The 13,017-nt window shown below is 41.8% G+C and overlaps 1 protein-coding gene across 8 annotated transcripts in view; it reads left to right on the forward strand.

Annotated features, from left to right (window-relative positions):
• Positions 1 to 13,017, forward strand: part of LOC112554564 (kinase suppressor of Ras 2-like) — a 44,333-nt gene that overhangs the window by 11,271 nt on the left and 20,045 nt on the right. For 4 of the 8 annotated variants that reach the window (XM_025222383.1, XM_025222381.1, XM_025222386.1 and 1 more), the window contains 2 exons: positions 2,980 to 4,155; positions 10,345 to 10,394. In XM_025222383.1, the coding sequence (XP_025078168.1) occupies positions 4,070 to 4,155; positions 10,345 to 10,394 (136 nt within the window). In that variant the 5' untranslated portion in view covers positions 2,980 to 4,069. Of the gene's footprint in view, positions 1 to 695; positions 745 to 2,979; positions 4,156 to 10,344; positions 10,395 to 13,017 lie in introns of all 8 variants that reach the window. The other 4 variants (XM_025222387.1, XM_025222389.1, XM_025222384.1 and 1 more) reach the window with 3 other exon arrangements.

Below are 13,017 nucleotides of genomic sequence, written 5' to 3' on the forward strand. Positions count from 1 at the left end.
TTGGTCTGGAGTGTAGTGGGGATTAACGTGCTGCAGAAAGCGCTTGCACTTGCTTGAAAATGCTTTTAATGATTTCCTTAATGATTTGGAGAAAACACCAGCATAGAGATACCGAAATAGACATCAGGTAGATAATATACTCAACAGATTGTATGTACGGCTGAGCGTATTGAAGATTTTTACAAACAGCTGGTAGAACAAACAGCTGGTAGAACAAACAGCTGGTTGAGCATAAAGCTTGTCGACCTACGTGACCTGGCTGAGAATGTAGCTAATTAAGGATACAACTGAAAGCTGTATTGTCGTAGCTTTTTGTTCTGTGCTCAGACCTTGTGACTAACTAATGAAGACTCGGTAAACTTTGTGGCATTCTATCCGTCCATATAACAGAACGATATTTCTGGCCACAAGGCCCAGTTGTACAACACATTTCTAATTCTAGATACTTTAGGCCTTAAATATATTTAGATTATTAGTTTTTTATAGAAGTACTCAACACAGTTTTAAAATATTTTTATAAGCTACAACTGTTTTAAACAAGATAAAAGTGCTTAAGCCAGAAATTTATTAGTCTGACATTTTTCATATACGTGTTTGCAACGTATCCAAATGCAGTATCCAGATTTTTTAAAAACGCTTTTAAATTTGCTTCTAAAAACAGTTTTAAGCCTTAGCAACATGTTCTCTATCTACAGGACATTCAGTTTGCTGTAAGGATACTGGAAAAGTAATAACAGTCGCTCGGTCAGTATCATTCTCATCGCCGTCATCATCATCATCGTCTGTTTCCTCGTGCTCTTCCGATAATCACAAAGTTTGGTGTCTTTCTCACCTTTTCTGGACTAGAAGTAAACAGTAAATGACCCTGTACATTTGTTGTAAGAACTCACTGTGTCTAGGGAGAAATAAGTGGAACTAACCCTTCTTCCTCTGCCCTCTACCTCCCCTGCGAAAGTATGAACCCAACTGGGATGTGGGGCAGGGGTGAGTTTTCTAGCCACAGGCCCGGGTGAGCGTCGAACCTGACACCGTTCCTAAGCCGAAAGTACTCACAGCTAAATTACAACTCCTCTCCCTCTGGAAGTGACAATGAGGAATCGTGATATAATCGCTGTCTCTGTATTGATTGTCATTGATCATCAAGGCCGACCGTTCCTTCACGTTTCTGTGTGATGACTGCCACATGTCTGACTAGACTCTAGTCACTAGAGGTTTTTACTTCCACGGGGAAGACTTCATTGGAGTGAACTCCTCGTGGAATCTCTTCGTCGAGACTTCCAGATGCATTAATTGATGACCTCTTCGCCCCAGACTGACGATGACCTTGCATTCGGTCGGGTCGGCCCTTGTTTGTTTTGCGTCGGTCGTATTCTGTCGTCTGCAAGGGCTCACATTTTTAAACGACTGTTTTATGGCCATGGGAACGTGTCACGCTGTGATGGAGGATTGCTTGGTTATATAGACTTATTAGCATATTACTTTCATTTTGTTACGACATATACTTGAACAGTCAGGTTAGCTATTGTCGAATGTTCTTAACAGTCCCACCCTAACTTGTGTATCGGCCTCACGTTCTATGTGTTGGGACTGTTGTTATTGTGATATTCGTACATTCTTTATCGTACATTTTCATACTTTCATGCTTGAGAGGACCAGGTCTTCTTAGTTTTGTCGTTCTGCTTTGATATATTGTGATTTTAGTGTCATTGTATTGACCTACACCTTTTGAATGGGCAGTCGGCATTGCGTTGGCTGGACTATTTATTTCTTATAAATTTTTTCTAATGATTTCAACTTTCTTCGGTCAATCATCTTTAACGACATGACAGCTTCTTCGTCTTTACAAGTTCTCAGTGTGATTGACCTTTCATCATCGACAAACAGTTCTATCGTTCAACATTCTTAATGCATTTCTCTTTGCTTGGCGATCCTGTAGATACCAGTAATCTCCTGACTTTATTTTTGATCTTGATAATTGAGTAATCTGTTCAGCTTTTGACAAATGACTATTCGATCTATCGATCTGTAAACAATCATCTTGGTCTAGGAACAGAATGTTATCTTTGAACAACAACTCTGGCAGTCCATGAACGTATTTAGCATCTTTATAAAAATCTAGGGGCTTGCACATAATGTTAGATATGTCACTATGCAAGTTAACTTTATCATTATTATACTGAGGTGGCATCGTGACCATCTCTCTTCTGTTACGTCATGCTGCTATCGAAATAAGGTTGTAGCTATGACAATGTGCCTATCCGTGGCTATCCCAATCTGTGTGGCTTCATAAATGTGGCTAACAGTCACCTTCTAAAAATGTTTATCTGATAGTGGTTATTTTAATGTTGTTAACAGTGGCCTAAATGTTTCAATCTGATTGTGGATATTTCATTGGGGTTAACAGTGACCTTCTGTCTATCTGATTGTGGTTAACAATCTATTTCCAAATGTGGGCACCTACGCTATACAAAAGTTATTTGCTTTGGGATATAGAGCCACCTTAGCATAGCTTGTTCAGGCCTTGGGCGCATGATTTTGAGAGAAATATTCTGTTCACGCCGATGTCCACGTAAACACGCAAATGGGCACCGAGGGAGTCTGTACGAGACTGGGTGGAGCCAGGATGCCCTGTCTTCCACAAGCGACTGAACAAATCGTGTTTACATCCTTCTCTTGCTCCGAATCCCTCCAGTAAATAACACCATACATACATTGATTCTCTTGCAATTTTGCAGAAAGATTTGGCCCATCTAGTGGAAGTAGTCTTCATACATCAATTATAGTATTACAGCCGGGCTCAATACATCAAAAGTATCCCCCAAATACCTTGAATATTTTATAGTTTACAACAATGATTCGGTACGTCAAAGACAGTTTCTATTGTCAGAGTAAAGCTAAATGTTATTATTTATTTATTGACAACGTAAACATTTGATAGTGCTATTTGATAGCGTCATTGGCTTGCTTTGAATATTGCAGTTTGTGGCAGGCTGTACCCGGATACTGAAGTTGGAGGGAGTCTGTACCCGGCCTGCGACGAGAAGACCCAGTAGCTCTGGATTACGCCCCGGCATGGGATTAACTTTGGGATTTCCACGCACTGTGACATGCGGCCATTTAGTCTGTGTGACCGTCCAAATGAAAAATTAAAAAAAGAGTCGCGTGGAAAGTGCGGACCACCCACCTTGTGGTGGCGGAATCTCCAGAGAGAGGCATTGCTGATGGTGTTCATTTTACAGGCAAATTACATTCTCCAGGGATTGAAGCTATTGTGATTCCTGCGTCGTTTGAACAATTGATTGGAGTTTCTGCGCCGTGAATCTCAACTTCAGTGAGCGTGGTTCCCACAGCTTTCTCTGTCGGTCGTGTTGTCTAACGAACGGTGAATGCAGCCAGGCCACAACAGGTACAAGTGGTTTTGATGGTCTTTGTTTGGACTTATTTCCATTCGCAGGACAGCGGTAATTAGGGCACAGGACACAGGTGAACAGGATAGGTACTATTGTTTTCAGGACGAATAGGATGGATATCTGTCGATAGGACAAGTGTTGTAGAGCAACAGTGTTTGCAGGTGTTGCAGGATACAGGTGGAGAGGAAAAGGTTTTTAGGACACCATGAAAAAGAATCTGTATTGTAGAACATGTAAACAGGTGTTGGGGTGACTAGGAGAGATGTTGCAGGATAGCTGTATATATGTCAGGTCTTGCAGGATACAGGTGAACAGGACGGGTGCAAGTTTGTCACAGTGACCAAGACCAAGAAAGAATAATAAGCATAGCTACGTCATCACTGCGCCAATGGAGAGGAATAAGTGCGCTTAGCTACTGGCTAAGAGTCACGCGTGATAGGAACACCTGTGCCATGTGACCAGCACGATTACCTTTGTCGGCTTACACCTGTTGCGCAACACCCAGCAAGTATTCCTCCTTACCAACATGACATTGATACAAGCTGCCATCTGACGAACTGCGACTCACTTGTAAGCTGTCTGAGGGAGATGGGGCGGCGGTTTCTTCTCAGAAAAAGGTTGCTTGCGAGGATGACTGCTCATGACTCAGCCTAATTCGCATGGGATATATGGAGAGCTGTGATTGGTCAGAAGAGTCGATCAGTATGGCGCTGCCCTTTCGCAGCTCAAAGATCAGAAGCAGCAGGTGATTCTTTTCTTTCTCTCTCTCTCACTTTCTCTGCATGTTGTTACTTTGTGTACAACCCTTCAAAGAGCGCATCACCTACCGAAAAAATTCTTTTTCCTTCCTAACTCTTCTTGCCTCTCATCTACCCAGTCAGTCAATCTAGCTATCTGTACCTTTCAGATATATATATAGATATTATTATTACTGCGAGAATTTATAATTGTGCTCTATCTCTAATATAATTTTTATAATCTGTAGAGATATCCCCACTCATTGTATTCTAACAGAACTGAGAAACTGCGTTATTTGGCTAGAGATGCACTTTTTTTGTGTCAATTTGTATGCATCCTCTTGTTAAGATTTTTTCCCTAGCGGTTCCATTCTCCAACGTCAACCTCGTCGACTGCGTCTCTTACTTTCCTGCTATCATCGACTTCTAAATTGCTTTGAACTAGATTTGACTAAATTATGAAGCAGTCTTGCTGCAGAAGCATCTAGACAACACTGCTCCCTAAGTCTTTAAACTCAACGCTGTTGTGTTCAATATCTCCCACCACCACTACCACCACTACCACCTCCACCACCACCACTCAGCCTTTCTTCACTCCCACCCCAACCCCAAAGTGACGAGAAAAATGTCAATCGTGAAACAGGAAATATTAAAAGAGAGATGAACGCTGTTGAGAAATTCTGCTCCACCACTTGTTCTGCACAAAAGCTTGTGCGTACGCACACATTTGAAAATCGATGTGTTCTCGAGTGGCCACCCACCTACCCACCCACCAACCACCACTGACGTGCCAAGACTGGCCTTGCAACCGTGCATTTAACCCTCTCGGTGCTAGGTGTAGTGTGTAACCTTTTAACCTGCACGTAAACTTGTGGATTAGTTCGTCTCAAGATCGTCATTTCCAAAAGCTGAACAAATTACCCCAATTAACTTCTCTTCGACTTGATCACCTCTTTGATATTTTGATAGAACAGAATACATGTACGTTTTGTGAACACAAGCTCTTAATGGCTTTAACTTTAGGGACAAAGTCCAAACGGGAATTTCAGGTTTCTGTATCTTTCAAGGCCTGCATCTCGTAAACAAAAAGAATTTCTTTGTTCAAGAATGATAATTGGACTCAATTATTTGATCCTTTCAATGGATTATTGAATTAAATATTTCCAGGAAGATATTACTCTCAGCTCTTGTTCTTGTTATTTGGTTCCTCTTTTTGCTTCCTGAATTTGATTTTATTTTTCGTTTAGTACGTTTGCTTATTCTTTAACAGTTCATAATTATGTTATTTGTTTGTTTTCCTGTCTCTCGTACGCTGTCCATGTTTCGTTCTTGTTCTTAAGCGCTAAGAGCATACTCTTTAGGAGTGTGTGTGCTCTTTACAAATTTTGTATCTATTATTGTTATATAATTAGATATAAGATATCTAGAAATATTTAATTCAAAGACTCATTGAAATAATATTTTTTATCAAATGAGTGACTCTAGTTTATTAAAGATAATAATTCCATATTTATCTATACAATATATTCATATTACCCATACAAATCAGAACGAATTTATAGAATTTCTCAACAAAGAAGTAAAAAAGTAATGCAATATGCCATTAGAAGTTTCAAGAAAGGGCGTTAATATCTCATGGCTACTGCTTTATACTTAAGACACCGAAATTAATTTTGTAGCGACTGATGCCTCCTGATAATTAAATCACATTAATGCTAGTCCACCCCCATAGTCGACAGGACTGAGAAGAAAAGGACAGGTCATCGCCCAACAGGCGGATGGCAACAGATAGTTTAAAAAATGCATGCATTTTAATTTTGTTATTCCCACGTTTGTTTGTATTTATTTGTTTTGTTTTCTTGCTTTTATCGCATGCCCGCCAGTCAGTCTTCGAAAGAAAAAGAAGCCTTCAAAAGGGCAGATGTTGCCCACTGAGACAGCTCTTGTTTAACCCCATCTCATTAAAACCAAAGCTGAGACACATGTAAGAATGTGAGGGGTGCACGCAGATGTCACGCCCCTGCCCTCTAACCCCCTCCTTGTTGTGGAATGTAGTGGAATGCACGATAAGAGCGTTGAAGACAAGTACTTACAGGACCCTCACTCTCGCCAGCCAGCTTTACAAGTCCACTTTCTGGACGTTTTACACGGTTCTTAGGTCGCTCCACGCGCTGCCTTTCTGGCAGATTCCGTTAAGAGCTACAGATAAGCGCCAGGCTTGCTGGTGGGAGAAATAAAAATAGATGTGGAACCTTTTGATTAGACAGTGCCGAACATTGCATACGTCACAAGGTAGATATGCAGGTGGAAGAATTCTTACCAAACAACACAATTCTGTCAGGCACTCATGCCATGAGGTGTCTATGAGAGCGATTTACTTAGACGTCGTCTAATATTAATTGATACGATTAGCATTACATCCAAAATTATAGACACATATTCTGCCAACCGGATTGTAGTGTAGGTAATTTCAAGGTAAAGAGCCTAAGTCTAGGCGCAGTGAGATGGCTCGGGCACGAGAGAAGGTATGTGGGTGACGGATCCAACCCAGCCTTTCTGCATCCTTTCACCTTCTCTGATATCTCCATCACTGGTGTGTGTGTGCGCGCGCTAAAAGTTTGCTAGTAGGGCACAATTCAGATCGGCGATTTTTGACTTCTAAACCATGTTATGAAGCCCCACTCTTTAAAATGGTATTGTTTCGAACACCATAAACTAATGCCACAGACACAAAAATACATACACGCTCATACAAGGTACTTGCTTAGATGACGACTACGGTGATAGACAGTTCAAAGTCATTTGAACAAACAGCGATAACTGACTTTTTATAAATGCGGTTTTCGACTTTCTTCCTGCGTGAGTGACATCTGTCGACGGAATGCCCTCTCTGATCCTCGTCCTTGAATGTAACCTCTCCTTCTTTCCTGCCCTCAGGGAACTTCAAATAAAACATCTAGTAATATATAAGCCGATTTGATTACGCTTTCAATAAGCTCAGGCAACTCTTTGCTGCTCATATAATATGAAATCCCGACTAATGTGTCTGCCATCCGGAGATCATTATCTTCTAGGCTGGTGACAATGTGACATCTTGAAAATGAGCTTTCGATCTAAGTGCAATCTTTTCTGCAAACTGTGTTGAAGAAAAATGTTTTCGTGGAGTGCCATTCGTTCATTTTGTCCTAATAGCAAGACAATAGAAATGCAAGTATGATACAATGAAAGAACTAGATAGACAACAGCTGGAGAGTAGCATTTCTCTCTCTGCACAAATCTGTTGGTAACAGCTTTTATCTCTCTGCACAAAAAATGTTGGTAACAGCTTTTATCTCTAGCTTTCCTGCTTGAACCTTATGAAAAGAGTAAAAGGAAACCTTCCGGAAAGAGTAAAAGGAAAACCCAACAAATAAAAACAAGGGGATCGAAAATGTTTCGTGGAGTGCCATTTGCACAGTTCGTCTCAAGATACAACGAGTAAATTAGATAGACATTTTAATAACTTGGTGGAGAGTATATTTTTAAGATTTTGACCTTATGCAGAGAGTAGAAGAAAAGCCCAAGGAATATACACCAGTGGCTCGAAACGAAATGCTCACTTCAAGGTTTAAATGAGAGACCTTGCCTTTATGTTGGTGGCTAAGCACCTATTGTGGATATTAACTCACGGGTGAGAGGATGGAAGAAAATCTCGCCATGTCATCTTCGGTAAGTCAATTCCATCAAGACAAAAGAAGGAAGACTCACAAACACTATCACTGAACACGTGACAGAGGGAGAGAGAGTTTTGCTGGGGGGAAGAGAGAAGCAGAGATGACTTCACAGATTTTGATGAAGAGTTCATCTAGTCTCAACAACAAAAAAAGCTGTCAGTCGCTTTCTGTGTCCTTGACTTCTACTGGCGAAAAAACAGCATGACGTAACTAATTGATAAGGCGTTAATTGTCTCCCTTCGTAACCGATGTTACGTCACAGTCGTGCCAGAGGAAAGTTCAGGCAAGGTCGCATCTCCTGACGACGATAGATTTTTCTGTCTTGGACTGCCAATGTCTTGTCGAGCAGACCTCGAATAGTGCAAGCTGGTGCCACTGTCGTTCTTCAGGTGAGCCTGCTCTCAGGTTATCGACCAAAAGGTGTTTAACTAAAACGTCGGCTGAGCTTGTGTTCCTTCTCCGCACTCTCCTTACAGCTTGTGCTTGTGGGGTCAAACAGCTCTAAGCTTGTGCTTGTGGGGTCAAACAGCTTTACGCTCCAACGTGCCAAGTGTCGGTGGTCATCTGACTCATCTCTGCAAGGTTGACTAAACTAAACCTTGAATGTAGTTTTGTTAAGAAGTGGATTTGCTGAATAACGAAGAAATGTCAAGCAACATCGACAAACAACCAGTCTGCGTTTCTCCCAGCACTCGGAGTTTTTTCTGTTTCTGGAATTAACCGCCTCTTGAACTGACGCCCCGTGAGTCACTCTGGATTTGAATGCGTCAGATAAAATCACGTGCAAGTCACTATAAGATAAGCAGAGTTATTTAGGAGAAATAGCTCATCAATTCATTTTGCCAACCAAACATGCATGAATTTGGAATACATATACTCATAACATAAGAAAAATACACGTCCAAATAAGCAAAAGCTAAAAGTCAGATTTCAGATATATTATTCTCGGTATAAAACACCTTAGGTACTGTTTGAAATAAGTTTTGCATATAAAAATAATACGAAACTATTCGACATACCTTAAGGTGCTGAGTCTACAGGGGCTTTGGTCGCACACAGCTTGTATATTATTTATCTGGCTGCGTTTAGAGTGACCTTTGCCATTCTGTAGTCTGATTGGTTGGTTCAGCAGCAGCAACACCTTCTCAACACAGATTTTTTTATCTAAGACGACTGGTGCAGCAGCTGCAAATGGAGGTAGATAGGGACAGAAATATGAATTGCATGGAGGAAGACCTGAAGAATGAACTGAGCAGTACTCTTGATTTTGCAAAATATTTCTTAAAGAGGTAGATTCTAAGGCCGATTTCGAAGGCATCCGACGTAGACACAGTTTCATCATTTGGACTGAAGATTCAGGTGAGAGTCACGCATCTCCCGCCTTCTCCCGTAAGATATTTTTAACAGACAGAAGACATGTAAAAAAAAGTCGACACAATATGTTAGGAATCCTCCACCTTCAAAACGGAATAACGATTAAGGTTCACATAGGAATTGTGCTATGAGAGGACCATGGACAACTAGGAATCTGTCCACAGTCGTTGGCGAGCCAACCTAAACCGGTCTGATTCACATCAGGTCCCTGCTCTGCATACTGGTCCCTGTTCTGCATATCGAGCAGCCAGTGACGCCAGCAACGAGCTGTCCCCACCCCAACTTCACCTCCTGACCCTCGACTCTTGCGTACACACGCAGCACCCTCCACTGTCCCCTCGACTCCCGCGCACACACACAGCGAGCAACACTTTAGCATGAGAAGAATGCCTCCATCTCAAATCTCATGTCTTGTCGTTTCTTTTAGCTTTTTCTAGCTGTAAATTTATATTTCGTTCCGTAACATGACAACAAGTCCCCAGTGTTCCTGGCTAAAAGTACCTGAATCATTACGTCACGAAAGTAAAGCTGTAAGTTGTTACATCACAAGTAAAATTCTAAATCGTTAGTAAACATTGCGCCATTCACCTGCGCTCTGATATAGATCTTTCTGAAAGTATCTCTTTTTCAATGTTGTCTGCCATGTTGCTTTGTACCCACGCTCCTCGTCATTGTGCAAGTGGCCTTGCCACGTGTAAGTGGAGGGTTGGTGCAAAGCTATATTGCAAGCGAAATCTTGCACGCTCAAACCTTGAAAACAATTCAGTGTGAGAATAGACCTTTACGTAATGAACTTAAGGTCTGAATCGTTACTTTATCATACCAAAGTCTGGGTCGTTCAATAATATAAACGAGGTTTTAAAAAAATACACTTGTGGATAATCGAATAATTGTTTTCACGCTAAAGTGTGTTTTAACTGTCTTATATGTTTGTACGTCTATAAATCTGCACACAGCAAGGTGTTTTAAGTACCATAGGTTACAAGCTGATCGTGGCAACACCATTGCATAGCGAAAGATGAATACTCGAGACTTTGATCTTAACCCGTTTACAAGTGCAGGTCATGTGACCCATGTTCTGTCAACTGTACGCGTTTCCTGCTTGTGCAGACGGTCCAGAACTCGCAAAGCAGAGGAGGACGCACAGCAACGGCTAACCGGTAAGTATCTGTACTTTTGTTGTTTTCACATGCCATCGTCTCCCGCCCCCTCCCTTTCAAAATACCGTTTCTGCTAGGAGTATTTGCTGGCAGCAGCCTGTAGATGGTCAAACACGTTTGTCGTTGGTGTAGAGGGGCGGCCGGTAGGCGTGCTGGTCCAGTTGCTGGGGCTATTTCCCGAACTGTCATCACCACTGTCCGCTGGACCTATGGTTTGGGACGCGTCATACATCGTTCAACAGAGACCGTCTGGCAGATGACGGATCTGCTGTGGGTACGAGACCGCTTTGTCATCACACGTGGGCGCACACCTAGCAAGGCCAGGAGGGACACTGCCGCGGATCAGGGAAAAGTCGGGTAAAGGTTGGGGGGGGGGAGTTTCTCTAGCTAAGAAGTACATTTCATACTTATAGAGTTCATTGGTTACCTACATAATGTATTCTATATTTATACAATTCAATTCTATAAGTATAGAATATGTTTGCTTAATTATATGTACAAAATCTGAACACAATGAGCAGAGTCGTATTTATATATCCTCAACAAAACATTACACAGTCGTAAAGAATAGCATATTTCTTAGTTCTGTAGACGACGTCTTGCCTTTGGATAGGTCAAACCGGCTCCGACTTTCTGATTTGGTAGAACAACCACAGAAACTACTGGTTGTTACACGTGCATCTGACTTGAGACAGAATCCTCTTGCTTACTTTCAACTGAAAGATGACTATCAGTGAAGATGGTTAGAAGTTAGATACATTCTTTCGCCGTTTGAAAGGTACTCGATTTGAGAGCTTTCTGTGGGTATGTAGGGGTGGATAGGGGTGGATAGGGGTGGGGTAGAGGTGTATTTGTGCATGATAGTGGAGGGGTGCGAAGTCGTATGTTTGCTGGTATTTATATATAGGCATATGGGAGAATGAGCGAAAGAGGTCACTATTCTTTATTGTCTTGCTTACTTAAATTTTACGAGTAATGTCATTTATACTCGCAAGTGAGAGTGTCTGCTAAGAACAAGAGAGATGCTGCTGATAGGATGTCAAGAGAAAGAGATAAGAGAGCTAAAGTGAAAGAAAAAAATCAATGAAGAATTAAAAATAAACCGTGGCAATTTTGTAGGTCAGTGGAACAATTATCTGACAGTCTTAGTGGAGATCGATTTCAAGCCGGCAACTCATCTTGTTTTTTCTGTGTGAGTTAGTAATAAAATGCAGAAAGTTTGGGTCAAAGAAGCTCATTATATTTTTTTTAATTGTATTGTCTGCTCCATTTTTTATTTGCACACTATACTCAAACGAAACAATAACGAACCACAGACCTGAGGCGAAAATAGTAGCAGACCACTTGCTGGTGGCAGAAACGATAACAGTTCTATTGCTTATGGCAAAAGCAATGAAAACAACAGCATACACTTGAAACAACATACCAGCGTCTCTGAGAAGACCACTCGTCTGTGGCACAAACAATAGCAGAGCACTTTTCTATGGCGAAAATAATAGCAGACCACTCGTCTGTGGCCAAAACAACAGGATACTCGCTTATGGCCCTGCCTCCTATATGTTTATGTCTGCACTGAGGCATTGTGTGCACTCTACAGGTTAGGAAACAACGCAACAAAACACTGGCAGAAAGACACCGCTGGCATTGACATTTTCGACAAAGCTGTCCCTCTCGGTATCCACCGACCAGAGTGATCGAAAAAGAAGGAAAAAATTAATGGACAGCCTATGTATATTCGTTTGAGCTCACGCGGACACCACATGTGTGGGCACATTTTGTGACACCGGGTACGTCACATCTTAGAGCAGATGGCCTCAGGGCGGCAAACTAGTTAGGACACAGGCTCTTTTTAGGGTGAGGACAGGGTAAACCAATCATATGAATGATTAGCTTCAGTCATGATTACATCCCGGAGGCGATATATCTGTGTCATTATTATTCAGGTATTGTTTGAAACCTTCCTAAAAAAAACGACAAACAGGCTGTTCTAGTGACGAGCGAATAACATTACTCAAAGCAACATCACTTTGGAAGAAAAACAAACTTAACGACATTAGGGGTGACGAAGATAACATCATAAAAATCGTTTTAAACCTATTTCACTACGTACATAAAAAAACAAACAAATAAAACAGTCACTGCCGGGCACATTACAGTCGTCTGTCCTCGATAGCCTTCACGGTGCCTCTGGGACACTTGGCACCAACCTGACGATGGGTTGAGTGGGGCAATGGGCGAATGCAATAACGGTGATAACGTGCGAAAGTGAATTGCTCCTAGTTTCTGCACCATAGTAATACAACGCCATGGACTCATTATATCCTCTTCCTTTCGTTGTGTAAAGTGTCGGGAACTCTCAGCTTCCACGTGTGTCGTAAACCTGCCACCAGAGGGCGTGGGGCGGGGGTCTTTACGAGCAGTGACTCAAGCCTGAATATTCGTGCATGTGTGTGTGTCTGTGCGTGCGTCATTCGTGTCTTTACAGTCGCTCTTCTACTTCCACTTATTCCATCCCTATAAAATGGCCTTTTTCCCTTAACGCTGAACATTTATTTTCGTTGATTCCAAACTCCGGCCTTAAAGCAAGCCAATTAGCTGTTTCATGGCATATTGTCCTCAAGCT

Source organism: Pomacea canaliculata, linkage group LG13 (assembly GCF_003073045.1).
Source record: "Pomacea canaliculata isolate SZHN2017 linkage group LG13, ASM307304v1, whole genome shotgun sequence".
In the NCBI taxonomy this organism is placed as follows: Eukaryota; Metazoa; Mollusca; class Gastropoda; order Architaenioglossa; family Ampullariidae; genus Pomacea; species Pomacea canaliculata.